At 38.1% G+C, this 15,228-nt stretch overlaps 2 protein-coding genes across 4 annotated transcripts in view; one reads left to right on the forward strand and one right to left on the reverse strand.

Moving 5' to 3' along the window:
- The window catches only part of FAM177A1 (family with sequence similarity 177 member A1), a 28,778-nt gene extending 19,507 nt beyond the window's left edge, over positions 1 to 9,271 (forward strand). Inside the window, exons 3-5 of the mRNA XM_036451853.2 lie at positions 2,219 to 2,285; positions 4,431 to 4,528; positions 8,050 to 9,271. Of these exons, the coding sequence (XP_036307746.1) occupies positions 2,219 to 2,285; positions 4,431 to 4,528; positions 8,050 to 8,256 (372 nt within the window). The 3' untranslated portion in view covers positions 8,257 to 9,271. The remainder of the gene's footprint in view (positions 1 to 2,218; positions 2,286 to 4,430; positions 4,529 to 8,049) is intronic.
- A 589-nt stretch (positions 9,272 to 9,860) lies between these two features.
- Positions 9,861 to 15,228, reverse strand: part of PPP2R3C (protein phosphatase 2 regulatory subunit B''gamma) — a 29,582-nt gene continuing 24,214 nt past the window's right edge. For all 3 annotated transcript variants that reach the window (XM_036451808.2, XM_045585358.1, XM_045585357.1), the window contains 3 exons: positions 13,694 to 13,831; positions 11,919 to 11,978; positions 9,861 to 10,157 (listed from right to left, as the gene is read on the reverse strand). In XM_036451808.2, coding sequence (XP_036307701.1) covers positions 9,969 to 10,157; positions 11,919 to 11,978; positions 13,694 to 13,831 — 387 coding nt within the window. In that variant the 3' untranslated portion in view covers positions 9,861 to 9,968. The remainder of the gene's footprint in view (positions 10,158 to 11,918; positions 11,979 to 13,693; positions 13,832 to 15,228) is intronic.

Consider the following 15,228-nt stretch of genomic DNA (forward strand, 5'->3'; position numbering starts at 1 on the left):
TCCACAGATGCAAACTGTCATCTGTGTGGCAGGCTTCAGTTCACAAAAGCACTCTTTGGAGTTACAGCACCAAAATTAAGGTGTGCAATGGAGGTTGCATTCTCCCAGTGGCCCTGGCCTACGAAATATTGTATATTATGTCTAGTAATAATTAATGTCGTTTTCTAATACTTTTTTTAAATCGAATTTATTTAAACAATACAACAAAATTTAATCAACAATATAGTTGCCGTTGTTTTCTACTACTTGTGCCCAAAGCTCAGGAAGCATTTTAATCCCTCTGTTGTAAAATTCTTGTGATTTTGATGCCAAAAATTCGGTCAATGCATTTTTGAGGCATTCTTCATTATTAAATTTTTTTCCAAGAAGAAAGTTTTGCAAAGAACGAAACAAATGGTAATCGGAAGGGGCAATATCAGGAGAATATGCAGGTTGAGGGAGAACTTCCCATTCCAACTGGCGCAGTTTTTCAGCAGTGATTCTTGCAGTATGTGGTCGTGCGTTATCATGGTGAAGAATTACGCCCTTCCGATTAATCAGCGTGGGTTCTTTTTCTCTTAAAGCTTGGGCTAACCTTTCCAATTGGGCACTATACACTGCACTTGTAATGGTTTGGGTAGATGGTAAAAGTTCATAATGAAGAATTCCTTTAAAATTCCACCAAACACACAACATCACTTTTTTCGCGTGCAAGTCAGGTTTTGGCGTGGGGTGCGGAGCCTCATTTTTGTCCAACCATTGGGGCCGCCTTTTCAAATTAACATACAGCACCCATTCTTCACCTCTGGTAACAATTTTCTCTAAAAACGGCAAACGGTTTTGACGAGAGAGGAGCGAACTGCAAATTGTGACTCTTTGATTACGGTTGTTGTCGGTCAACTCATGAGGAACCCATTTTCCAAACTTTTGGACTTTGCCAAGTGCACGCAATTGATTGGAAATTGTTTTCTGTGAACAATTTAAAGTTGTCGCAAGCTCTTGTTGGGTAATTTGAGGATTTTGCACCAAAAGAGCTTGAAGAGCTTCTTGATCAAAATTGGACACATGGCCTCGACCACTCTTGTCATCTAACGAAAAATTTCCCTCGCGAAATTTCTCAAACCAACGCTGGCATTTTCTGGTGCTAACTGCATCTTGACCAAGAGCACTACAGATGTTTTTTGCAGCCTCACTTGCTTTTCTTCCTAATTGGAACTCGTAAAGCATGCAGTGCCGAATATGCTCTTCATCCGCCATCTTCTTAGCCCTAGTTTTGCAACAAAAACCAAACCAAACACAAACTTTTTCAAGCAAAACTTGTTAATTGCACTTCACACGTTCTGTAGATACCACGTGTTTGAAGGTTATGTCAATACAAGTCAACGCCAAGCAAGATTTTAAACGAATGTTAAAAAACGACACTAATTATTACTAGACCCGATACACTGAGCTACGGTCTTAATTCCTTTTTAGACCTTAAAGAAACAAAAAAAACCTCATCTTGCCACTTAGTGGTTGTTTATTTTCCCACTAATAAAGTTTATTTGCTATGCTGTTATTCTGCTTAATGTCTCTGAACCTTAATTTCCCCACTATATCACAAGTGTGTTCTGTATGATTTCTTTCTTTTTTTTTTTTTTTTAAATATATATATATTTTATTGATTTTTTACAGAGAGGAAGAGATAGGGATAGAGAGTTAGAAACATCGATGAGAGAGAATCATCTATCAGCTGCCTCTTGCACACCCTCCACTGAGGATGTGCCTGCAACAAAGGTACATGCCCTGTACCGAATTCGAACCCGGGACCCTTCAGTCCGTAAGCTGATGCTCTATCCATAGAGCCAAACCGGTTTCAGCTGTATGATTTCTTAAGGCCCCTTTCCGTTGACTGCACTTTCTCTGATAATGCTGGTGAACAATGAAGACAGAAAGCAGCATGGTAGAAAAAGGAAGGCTCTGAAATATCAACTCTTAAATAATTAAGACTGACTTACCAACTCCATTTCAGTGGCTGCTGCTTTCTTTTGATTATTCCATGGGCTTAAGGTGGTGGTAGTGATATGGGTAAATATAAGATGGAGTTCTAGCTATAAAGGTTTTATATTTTTTATTGGAGTATAGTTTATTTGTAGTACTATCTGTAGATTACTCTGTGCTCACCAAGTATTGTTTACTTTTGGCCTTAATAAAGAGAATGAGTAGGTTTAAGTATTGCTAACCCAACTTTTTGTTACAGACAAAACTTACCTGGGGTCCCTACTTATGGTTTTATATGCTTCGTGCAGCCACGTCAACTCTCTCAGGTATTACTTTTCTGTTTGAATATTGTATAACTACTGTCATGTGCTCCAGGAACTTTGCCATAAAGGAGTATTTCAGAAGTGAAGGAGAAGCAATAGGGAGTTAGGATTGAAAGGTATCAATCTCACTTGTACTTCATCTTAAAACATTCTTCAGCTTTTGTTTGTGTGTGTGTGTGTGTGTGTGTGTGTGTGTGTGTGTATTTAAAGTATTGAAAATGGCTATATTAATTTAGATACGATTTTCACATTCTTAAACCTTTTTTTGTTAGTACTTGTTATATTTTGTCATTTGGTACCCTAAAGCCTGTAGTTATAATTCATTTATGTCATTAATATATTTTTAAAATTTTTAATTGATGGGGTGAGGGGAGAGAAGAGAGAGAGAGGGAGGGAGGGAGAGAGAGAGAGAGAGAGAGAGAGAGAGAGATATTGCTGTTACATTTATTTATGCACTTACTGGTTGATTCTTATATGTGTCCTGACTGGGGATGGAACCCACAGTCTTGGTGTATCTAGATGATGCTCTAACCAACTGAGCTACCAGGCCTGGGCAATGTTTTATTTTCTTTTTAAAAATATATTTGTATTCATTTCAGAGAGGAAGGGAGAGGGAGGGAGGGAGGGAGGGAGGGAGGGAGAGGGAGAGAGAGAGAGAGAGAGAGAGAGAGAGAGGGAGGGAGAGAGAGAGAGAGAGAGAAACATTAGTGATGAGAGAGAATCATTGATTGGCTGCTTCCTGCAATACCCCCTACTGAACTGAGCCCACAATCTGGGTATTTGCCCTTGACTGGAATTAAACCCGTGAGCCTTCATTATGGAGGCCAATGCTCTATTTACTGAACCAAACTGCTAGGCTAGTATTTTATTTCTTATAGACTTAGAGGCATTGTGCACGGATTTGTGCTTCATTGGGATCCGTCGACCTGGCCTGCACCCTCTTACAATCCGGGACCCCTTGGGGGATGTCAGAGAGCCAGTTTCGGCCTGATCCCCACAGGCCAGGCCGAGGGACCCCAATCCATGCACCAGGCTTCTAGTATGCATATAAGATCTTTGGCTAATCTCTTCCAGCCCTCCCTTGAAACCCTTCTTCCCTCTGAGATTTATCATTTGTTCCATGTTTCCACGCCTGTGGTTTCCCCTCCTAGATCAAGCATCTGCCCCCCTGGTGGTCAGTGTGCATCATAGCTACCGGCCGGTTGGCTGGTCAGCTGGTTGCTTATGCTTTTATATATTTAGATTTAGATACAACTAAATCATATTTGAAATAAATAATCAGCTTATGACTCAATCATGCAAACTTTAAATATAGGTTTTAAATCATAAAGCTTTCTCTTGCTTCATAGCTTCTATCACTTTGTGCCTTTTTATTATATCTAATTTTGAATAGTAATTAATTCAACAAACATTTACTGAGCATTGCCCTGACTGGTTTGGCTCAGTGGATAGAGCGTTGGGCTGTGGACTCAAGGGTCCCAGGTTCAATTCTGGACAAGGGCATGTACTTGGTTGTGGGCACATCCCCAGTGGAGGGTGTGCAGGAGGCAGCTGGTCAATGTTTCTCTATCATCAATGTTTCTAACTCTCTATCCCTCTCTCTTCCCCTCTGTGAAAAATCAATAAGATATATATTTTTTAAATTTACTGAGTATTCCGTATATGCTGGACAGTCTGGTGAAATGAAAACAGCATTAGTTTTATATTCAGTCCTGATAGAATTTTGGATTTGTTTTGTCAGCTTGGCAAGTTCTTCAGCCTCTCTGAGTCTAACCTTACAGTGCCTGGTATGTATGGTACAAGCCATTCCTCTTCTTCAGCCCATTGGCATGCTAGCTCTCTAAGGATATGCATTAAAAAAAAGAAAGAAATAGACATGGAACAAATAATTATAATACTTGGTGGTAAGTATTACTGGCAGTGTTAACAGGTGCCCATAAAAAGCCATAGATGCTTCTTGAGGAAATCAAGGAATTATATACGGAAGAGATATTGAGTCTTCATAATCTCTGAGGGCGGGAACTATAACTTTCGTATTTCTACAGTGCTTTACACATAGAAAGTGCTCAAGAAATGTTTATAAAAATAATTTTTTAAAAAAAGAAATGCTATGAATTATTGTAAGCTATTTAACTTTTGTATCTTTAGTGTGTGACTTTCTTGGAGAGAAGATTGCATCTGTTTTGGGCATCAGTACCCCAAAATACCAGTATGCCATTGATGAGTATTACCGGATGAAGAAGGAGGTGTGTCTCTCTTTTACATTTTCTTGATTAGGTTTTGTTTGCTACGGACTTGATGGGTTATGTATTGAACTCATGTATTCTCTAGGTACCCAAAAGGCAACTCCCTTATGTGCTAGGCATTTCATTTCCGAGGCATTTAAAAAAAATCAAATTAGCATACATTTTGGAATTTTTTAATACTGAAAGTTTCCTGGGATCTGTTTGTAAAATTGAGCTAGATTCACTGTGCTAGGTGCTATGCATGTTATTAATCTTCACATACCTCTTTCTGGATTATTATCTTCCAATATTAAGCTAAGGAAACAAGACCCAATCTCTCTCCTTAGGATGCATGGACTGCATGCAGAACTGGAGTGAGTTTGATGCACAGAAAATTACAGTTACTAGAAATGTGTAAGTGCCAGTAGTGAAGGCACAGAGATGTGAAGCAAGTCTGTCTATAGTGAGGTCTTAGAGTGGGGAGTGAAATGAGTTTAGCCTTAAACAATGAGAAAGCTTTAGCATTCAAGAGCATGGGCCCAAGAACCAAAGAGTCTGAATTCAAATTCTGGCTCTGCCACTTCTAACTTTGTTACCTTGTGCAAAATACTTAACCTTTATAAGCTTCCGTTTACTCATCTTTATAATGAAAATTGCAGCATCCATGCTAGGGTTGCTCTAAGGATTAAATGAATTAATATGTAAAATAGAACAGCACCTAGTATATATTAGTGAAAATAAAATAAATATTAGTATCTCTTACTATTCTCCTTCAAGCACTTGAGGGCAATTTAGATAAACATAGAATGTAGAGAAATGAAATTGAATGTTTGGGGAAATGGCAAGAATACTACTTTATTGTCACTGGAGCATAGAGTAAAACAGAATGGCTGGAGATGAATCTGGAAAGCGCAACTGACTTTATATTTATTTGGTTTCAAAAATATTTGATGAACGACTTGTTTAGAACCTCATTACCTCATGGGGAGTATAGCCTCTCTAAGTGGCCTTTCTCATTCATTCTCAAGCAAGCTCTAGATTAATCTTCTTAACAGGTTAGTCATTCTGTACCCATACTGCAGGGACCAGTACACATGCCACCTCTTCCATGAACTTAACGTATTTTCGTATCAGACGACTTTTGAAACGAAAAAAAGCCTGCTCAGATTGGCCAGAGTCAGAGAGGCAGTCTATTAGAAAAAGAACTGGTGTTGCCTCGGAAGTGGGGGGTAGTCTTATACAGCGAATATAGGCCTAAGCCTATGTTTTAACTGTAAAATTAGGGGGTCGTCTTATACACCGGAAAATATGGTAGTAGTTCTGTAAGTTATTATTTCTAAATCTCTAGTTATTCCTTTCTCTCTTAATGCTGTTATTACGTGTCTTAACTTCCCTCTTAGATTGTAAACTTTTTGAGGACAGAGACTGCCTTATTTGTTACCAGGTGCTTATGGGAACACTAACCATGCTATGTCAATTTAGTGGCTAGACCACCCTGTTCCAATGAACAGGCTGATACCCTATAATCGAAGTGATAATAGTATTAGCTATAGTTTTAGATTAGACTTAATCTGAAAAGATAAAACCCCTTTCAACGTAGTTCAGGTCTCATCTAAGAGGGAAAGGGGAGGGCAGGAAGAGGTTAAATAATTATATGTATACTACAGGCCCGGTGCATGAAATTTGTGCATGGGGTGGAGGAGGGTGGTGGTGTCCCTCAGCCCAGCCTGCACTTTCTCCAATCTGGGACCCCTCAAGGGATGTCCAACTGCCTGTTTAGGCCCAATCCAGACATCTCTCTCACAATCCAGGACTGCTGGCTCCTAACTGCTCGCCTGTCTGCCTTCTTGATTGCCCCTAACCACTTCTGTCTGCCAGCCTGATCACCCCCTAACCACTCCCATGCCACCCTGATTGATGACTAACTGCTCCCATGCCAGCCTGTTTGCCTCCAACTTCCCTCTTCTGCTGGCCTGATGATTCCTAATTGACCTCCCCTGCAGGGTTGATCACCCTCAACTGCCCTCCCTTGCAGGGCTGGTCCCTCCTAACTGCCCTCCCCTGCTGGCCATCTTGTGTCCACACGTGGGCAGGATCTTTGACCACATGGGGGCAGCCATCTTGTATATTGGAGTGATGGTCAATCTGCATATTACTCTTTTTAAAAGATAATATATTTTATTGAGTTTTTACAGATAGGAAGAGAGAGGGATAGAGAGTTAGAAACATTGATCAGCTGCCTCTTGCACACTCCCTACTGGGGATGTGCCAGCAACCAAGGTACATGCCCTTGACTGGAATTGAACCTGAGACCTTTCAGTCTGTAAGCCAATGCTCTATCCACTGAGCCAAACCAGTTTCAGCGCATCTTACTCTTTTATTAGGTAGGATAGAGGCCTGGTGCATGGGTGGGGGCCAGCTGGTTTGCCCTGAAGGGTGTCCTGGATCAGGGAGGGGTTCCCTTGGGATGTGGGGTGGCCTGGGTGAGGGGCCTATGGTGGTTTGCAGGTCGGCCACGCCCCCCATCGACCCAAGCAAGGCCCTGGTATCTGGAATTTGCCTTCTACAATTGAAACTTTGTAGCCTGGAGTGGAGCCACGCCTTCTGCTTGCTCTGTTGCTCCCGCCATTTGTTTGGATTTGTTTACCTTCTATAATTGAAACTTTGTAGTCTGGAGTGGAGCCACGCCTTCTGCTTGCTCTGTTGCTCCCGCCATTTGTTTGGATTTGTTTACCTTCTATAATTGAAACTTTGTAGCCTTGAGTGGAGGCTTAGGCCGGCTCGGGCAGGCGGAAAGCTTGGCTTCTTCCATGACCTGGGAAACCCAAGCCTCCCTCCTGCTCTCTCTGGCCGTAACTATCTTGGTTCAGGTTAATTTGCATACTAGCTCTGATTGGCTGATGGGTGTGGTTGGTTGGTGTGGCTTGTGGTATAGTGGAGGTATGGTCAATTTGCATATTACTCTTTTATTAGATAAAATATGCATAATCTGTGGACACAGACAATAGTGCCATGAAGGGCTGAGGAGGGGCTGTGAGCGGGGTGGAGGGAGTCAGTGGTGGAAAAATGGGGACATCTGTTAATACTTTCAATAATAAAGATGTATTTTTAAAAATGACACCACTTTTCTAAAATGTCATGTAATAGTTTTTGAATTTGGGAATGAAAGGGAAGGAAATATGTCTTAAGTAGACCAAAGTGAATTGTACATGATACTGTTTTGGTTAAAAGAGAAGAAAAACAGCCCAAATCGGTTTGGCTCAGTGGATAAGCATCAGCTTGCAGACTGAAAGGACACAGGTTGGATTCCTGTCAAGGGCATGTACCTTGGTTGCCGACACATCCCCAATAGGGGGTGTGCAAGAGGCAACTAATCAATGTTTCTCTCTCATTGATGTTTCTAACTCTCTATCCCTCTCCCTTCCTCTCTGTGAAAAAAGTCAATAAAATATACTTTTTTAAAGAGAAAAACAAGCTAAAATTGGGAACAAATACTATTCCTTTTGGATATATTTTAACGATTCTTGATATTTTCTCTTTAGGAGGAGGAGGAGGAGGAAGAAAACAGGATGTCTGAAGAAGCAGAAAGACACTACCAACAGAATAAGCTGCAGGCTGATTCCATTGTTCAGACAGATCAACCAGAAACAGTGGTGTCCAGTTCATTTGTGAATCTCAATTTTGAAATGGAGGGAGAATGTGAAGTATTTACAGAAAGCAAACAAAATCCAGTCTCTGTCCCACCATAGAATGCAATGACTCAAACTTCAAACACTAAGGTGGTTTTTATACCAGGAACTTTCACATTCTCTATTCAGTGGGATTTAATACAGTTATTTATATTTTAAATTATCTATAAAGGGAAAACTGTTTGCTTTATTCTTAAGCTCTATCTAGCAAAAGTCAGATCTGAAATTTGGTTATTTGTATTATGCTTTTACTGTGTGTCAAATTAGTGCTTTGGTTTTAAAATGATCTTTATAAAAATGTCAATGACATTTTAGAGCCCTAATTGCCAATTAAGAGTTATCATGCTTGTCTGTTATTTGTGAATGAAAAAAAAATTGGTTAAGTTACTGATTAAGGCTAATAAGAGTTGATATTCCTAATCTCAGATGAAAATGAGGAATTTCTCTGATTTTTTCATGTCTTATTTATAAATCTAACCATTAACTTCATACTAAAGAAGGTTCACTGAGTAATAAAAAGGAGCAAGATAAAAGCACTTTGAATTTTCTTTCCTTAAGTTTATTTTATGGAAAGGTGATTGAGTCTATAACATTAAATAAGATAGGTTTCCTTTTTTAAATGTTTTTATGGATTTATGGTGTGGTGGCTCATGGCATATGATAGGAATCTTTTTAGTAATGGGTCTATACCAGATAATTTAGTACTTAAAAGATTAGTTATCAGATTATATAATTAATGTAACCATAAGTTATAGTTTACCAATAGTTCTAAAACATGCTAACCTGACACCTTCCCTCCAATTTGTTTTTGAGTTAGTATTTCCAACTCTGATATTTGGTTATCCAGTGAAGGTGATCTGAATCTTCTCTCGTTGGAGGTAATATATCTAACAAAAACTAGAAACTTTTCTGATTATAGTAGAAGGAAGATAATGACCTATGAAGATTTTATGCTTCTTGAATTTTATTTTCTTTGTCTAACTGTGGCCAGTTTGTAATGTTTACATAGTTATACACTGTGCCTTAAATTTTTATATTTTTATTTATGCAAACTATAAAATTTCCCATAAATGCATTAAATGGTTTTGTCTTATTTTTAAGCCTTTGTTTTTCTTCCTTTTAATATTTACTGTTCCTTGTGGATCATAGTTCGTGATATTCTTTTATCTCATAAAACTAGACATAATGTAATTGAGAACCTTTACAGTGAGTTCACAATAATCCTAACAAACTGGTTTTATAAAAGGTAACCCTGGTACTAGTTAATAAAACTAGACAGATTTTTTATACCAATGATTTTAAAGTAAAATATTAACTTCAATACTTTTTTATTGAAATATCCTACAAAAAGAAACATCTTATCTACTAGTAAATACTTCTAATCCAGAAATGAAATGAGTGGGGAAGTCTGTAATCTTTGATAGATATAATACTTTAGGAGAATATTCAAGATTAAATGATCACATAATTTAAACTACCTTTCAGGTATTCAAATTCTTAATGACTAATGTCAGAAGTAGTCCTAAATATTACACAGATTTAAAGTGGACCGCTTTCAGCAAATCACATTTGTCATATTTAAGCTAAGTGGAAACAGAATTTATTGCTTCCTAATTTGGTCCTATTGCTTCCAAACTATTCCAATAATGCGAACATTTTCTGTGTTCTATAGGCATTTGAAGTTTTTATTTAGACCATTTCTAAGGATTCTGCTTCAAAGGTTTCATGTAGCACTCAAGCTTATGGTAATGAATACAGTCTAGTTTTTGAGATCATGTATCATCAAGGTCTGCAGAGTTCTCATTGTCATTTGCAACAAGGGCTTCTCTGTTCTCATAAGTCCAGAAGCCATTCAGATCGATGAGAATGGTGGTGACTGTGTCTCCTTGATTACTGTTGATTAAATCCTGAAGCGAGATTTTCAAAGGATCCTTTGGCTTTACCATGTCAAAGATTTCATCCTGCAAGAAAGAAGAAAAACACAATGGAATCTGATATATGATTCACTTAATTTTTATCACACAGTGACCTAAAATTCAGCACTTAAGCTTACATAACATTTTTGTAAAGAAAAAATGATTCAACAGATAAGCAGTCTCTTTTTCTATGTATTCACAGAATTTTACTGGAATATTCCTTAGTTATGTGATAACTGTCTTATCAATGAGGAAGAAAATGAGGCTCAGAGTTTAAGCTAATACAAACTACATAGGTAATTAATAACTAAACTACAATATTTAATGCAGTGTTCTTTGAGTACATGTTAACTAACTACTTGTACTTTAGTTAGTGATGAAGCAAACCCTTCAATTTAAGTGCAAACTCAGCTCAAACTTAAAGTCTTCAGAGCCCAAGATTATGACAAAATTTCATTTCCAATATTGATGTCAACCTTTTACACTCTGGGTGGGGGGTTGGTATCAAAGAATTAGTCATCTAGAATAACATTAAATTGTGTTAAAATTTACTGGAATATTTGGAAGAACCTCTTCTAAATGAATACTTACAAAGAATTCGTACGTGTTTCTTAATCTTTTTGTAATAAAATTACTCAGTATTTAGTGTCATTAAAGGAGAAAAATTACATTTTCCAGAGTTTAGAACAATGTAGGTAAAAGAAAGAAACTTTTGTGTTTTTGAAACTTCCTCTTCCAAGGTTGGTGGCCATTTAAAATTAACTATTTTAAAAAATATATATATTTTATTGATTTTGTACAGAGAGGAAGGGGGAGAGAGAGTTAGAAACATCGATGAGAGAAAGTCATCGATCAGCTGCCTCATGCACACCCCCTACTGGGGATATGCCTGCAACCAAGGTACATGCCCTTGACGGGAATCGAACCCAGGACCTCTGAGTCCCCAAGCCGACACTTGAGCCAAACCGGTTTCAGCTAAAATTAACTAGTTCTATTGATTTATTTATTTTATTGATTTCAAGAGGAAGGGAGAGGGGAGAGAAACATCAGTGATGAGAAAGAACTGTTTGGCTGCCTCCTGCACGCCCCCCACTGGAGATCGAGCCGCAACCCCAGCACGCGCCCTTGGCCCAAGTCGGACCTGTGACTATTCCGTCGCAGGCCGACCGAGCCAAACTAGGTAGTGCTTAACTAGTTCTTAAGTTGCCTGTTGCACAGTTTAAAATGTGTCTCATTTGTATTAAACCAAAACAACTCTTTATCTTATACTTTTTTAAACCTGAATGAGTTATTACATTATTCAGTTTGAACCTGAATCAATACTGGATACTCCTTGTTTTTCATAGCTAGAGAAAGTCTCAATACTAAAGTGCTAAGTAGCAGCATATGTTTCAGTGGTAGTTTTCATAGTGTAGGACTGATGTCTTCCTAAGTAATACCAAAGCAAGCCCTTTAAAGTATCAGACTAAAAATGTGCCTGACCTAAACAGTTCCCAAGTTAAAAATTCAGTTTCCAGTGGAATAGTTTGCCAAAGGATGCAGGTCATATTGATTCTCTTTTAATTTTCAATCAAAATGAATGAAAGCTGTCAATGAGAACACAAGGGTGAAAATGCTAAAATCAGACTACAAAAACCATTAGTCAAACTGTGGTCTCAGTTTCTAATGACTAAATATCATTGGAACAAATAAGAGCAAAAACTTGATTTGGTCCAGTATTTTATAATTCTTAAGTTACTTTCATATAAAATTTAATTTAATACAAATGGTTAGCTGGCATTATGTAAATTAAAGGAAAAAAGTAACCTTCACATCTTGAAATGAAACAGGATCTTGTCCATGGATTTTCATTAGTTCCTGTATGGCCTGTATTGAGCAGAAATAAATCTGTAAATAAAAAATGAAATACAGAATAGCCCCCTTTGCCCCCCCCAAAAAAATCCATGGTCTCTTTCTAGTTCCAATTACTTTCCTATCAAACCATTCTTGCCAATATTCCCAACATTCTTGACATTGCATATCAAGTATTCAGCAAAACCTAAATATTGGGTCAGTGTAACCATCAACCTTTCTAGACCTACACTTTAGCTCACATGTGTTAAACACAAGGCCCGCGGGCCAAATCCGTCCCGCCAGGCCTTGCAATGTGGCCCGCACCGCGCTGTCATCACTGCACTCCGCTGCGTTTCCATCACAATGACAGTTTATGACTGTTCAGTAAACCATTCGGCCCGCGATTTAGGCTGGATTTTAGATTTTGGCCCCTTCTCTGATTGAGTTCGACACCCCTACTTTAGCTATTGAGAGCTTCAGAAAGGAAGTATACAAAACTACAGATTATTGCTACAACACAGGAATATTCTCCAACCTTAGATGAGCCTTCCATGTGGCCTAGCAATCATTCCATGTGACCTCCCATGACCCACGGATGCTGCTCATACCTTCCCTATTCTTTTAAGATACCCAATCCACCACCTCCACTCCCACCCTACATTTTTCCCTGTACTTGACAACTACAATTAGATATCAAAAGTGAAAAGAACTGAAAATGAAAATTTTCAGGTATGATGATTCATGTATGGAAAACATAGCAACACGATTGCTTTATGGTAGCTTAAGTGTAACTGATAAGACTTCTTCACTGTAGTGAGAAATCTCATTTTTTCAATGTATCATTGAAAAAATCTGCATATAGGTGGATACACACACATGCAGTTCAAAACTGTTATTCAAGGGTTAACTACTGTGATCCAATTTGACAAACATTTTACTTTTTAATATATTTTATTAATTTTTTACAGAGAGGAAAGGAGAGGGATAAAGAGTTAGAAACATCAATGAGAGAGAAACATAGATTGTCTGCCGCCTGTACACACCCTGGGTATGTTTCCGCAACCAGGAATCGAACCTGGGACCGTTTAGTCCCCAGGCCAACGCTTTATCCACTGAGCCAAAACAGTTAGGGCTTGAGAAACATTTTAGCTGAGTCACTCACTAGAAAATGTGAAGCTTAAACATTTTTTAAAAAAACATTTTTTATTTTTAGAAAGAGGGAGAAAAAGAAACACTGATGTGAGAGCAAAACATCAATTGGCTGCCTCCTGCATCAACTGGTTGCCTCCCTTTATCAGGGGTCAAGTCCTGCAACCCTGACCAGGAATGTGCCAGCAACAGGAGTTGAACCATGTGCCTGACCAGGAATTGAACCAGTAACCCTTCAGTGCACGGGAGGATGCCCAACTGAGCCACACCAGTCAGGGCACGTGGTATTTTATTTTATTTTTATTTTTAAGTATACTTTATTGATTTTTCACAGAGAGGAAGGGAGAGAGAGAGAGAGCTAGAAACATCGATGAGAGAGAAACATCGGCCAGCTGCCTCTTGCATACCCCCTACCAGGGATGTGCCTGCAACCAATGTACATGCCCTTGACTGGAATTGAACCTGGGACCTTTCAGTCCGTAGGCAGACGCTCTATCCACTGAGCCAAACCAGTTTGGCACACATGGTATTTTAAACCAAATGGTATATGTAACATATATGTTAAGGAACAATGACTCATATACATGAATGAGACTTACCCTAAAGAAGTAATTAAGAGAAAAGACATTCAGATATCCTTTGTTCTCGATATCAAGCAATTTGAAAATATACTGCAGAGCTGCAGGTTCTTTTCGGTTTTCTAATGCAAGAACGAAGTCCAGGTAGGTCTTATAGTCCTATAGAAAAGAAAACATTAGGGATCATATTTAGAATTAACTTTTTTAAAATATATATATTTTATTGATTTTTTACAGAGAGGAAGGGAGAGGGATAGAGAGCTAGAAACGTCGATGAGATAAACATCGACCAGTTGCCTCTTGCACACCCCCTACTGGGGATATGCCCGCAACAAATGTACATGCCCTTGACCTGAATCGAACCCGGGACCCTTCAGTCCGCAGACCGATGCTCTACCACTGAGCCAAACCGGTTTCGGCTAGAAATAACTTTTTGAGTGTCTAATAATCTGAAATTATTTTGCAATCAAAAGTGGCAAGGTTTTAAAACATTCAGATTGGTTTTTAGGAATTCTATACAGCAGTTAATCTGTACAGGACAGGTTTTCAGACATAGTTCATTTCTTATGAGATTTTCTGTGTTAAGCCATAATTTTCTTTTATTATGCTTTTGAAATGTACAGCATAGTGACTAAGCTAGAGTATATTGCCACACACTTATATTTTCATTTCAGTTTGGTCACTTTGAGAAAAATTTATTGGAATGAATAGGATAGTAAATTCAAATAGCTATTTGGTATACTGTTCAAAAATTTTAAATCTAGTCATAGATTACATTTTCTGCATAGTGAAAATAAGTAAAATATGTGGGAGAATCTCAGAAATTTCTATTCTTGGAAGAGATTTTTTTTTAGGCTAAGATTAAGAATTCCTTTTTGCTTAAATTGCAGTATAAAGAACTAGAGAGATGTACTTATCATTGTCTTATCTCCAAGCATAGTTGTAGATTCTGATTTTCTTTATTCACCAGAAGTCATTTATAAAGTTCCTCACTGTAGACAATGGTGGGAATCACAAAAGTTTCTGTGCCTTTTCCCCCTTTTCCTTTGCAGTTGGCTAACAAGGGTATTGTTTAGAAAACTGCTATTAAAGCTTAGTGATAAAACCGAGAACCTTGATTCTCTTCTGACAATCTGTCCATTTCTTAAGCATCATTGGTTTGGAAATTTTATCACACCCTTAATACATGTATTTAATAGCAAGCATGGTAATTTATAATTTCTGCAATATAAGGACAGGTACATATCAGTCAATCTTTAGCTTCTAATATAGACACTTAATGGAGAGTAATACGATCTGATTCTTAAATTTAAACTGTGGTGTGTGTGGTACTATATCTGAGCTGGTAATTTAATGGATGAACCATCTCTATGAAAATAGTTAATAGCATTTGCCAAATTTTCAGATTTTACTTTACCTTGTCTACATCCCTTTACAATTGGTACAATGACAATGAAATGAACAAATTAAAATTTTCTATTTGCCCAGAATCCATAGGCAAGTCATGTTGTAAAACAAATTTACCTTAAGATTAAAGGCTCTTTGAATCTCAAATT

Source organism: Pipistrellus kuhlii, unplaced genomic scaffold (genome assembly GCF_014108245.1).
Source record: "Pipistrellus kuhlii isolate mPipKuh1 unplaced genomic scaffold, mPipKuh1.p scaffold_m20_p_1, whole genome shotgun sequence".
NCBI lineage: Eukaryota > Metazoa > Chordata > Mammalia > Chiroptera > Vespertilionidae > Pipistrellus > Pipistrellus kuhlii.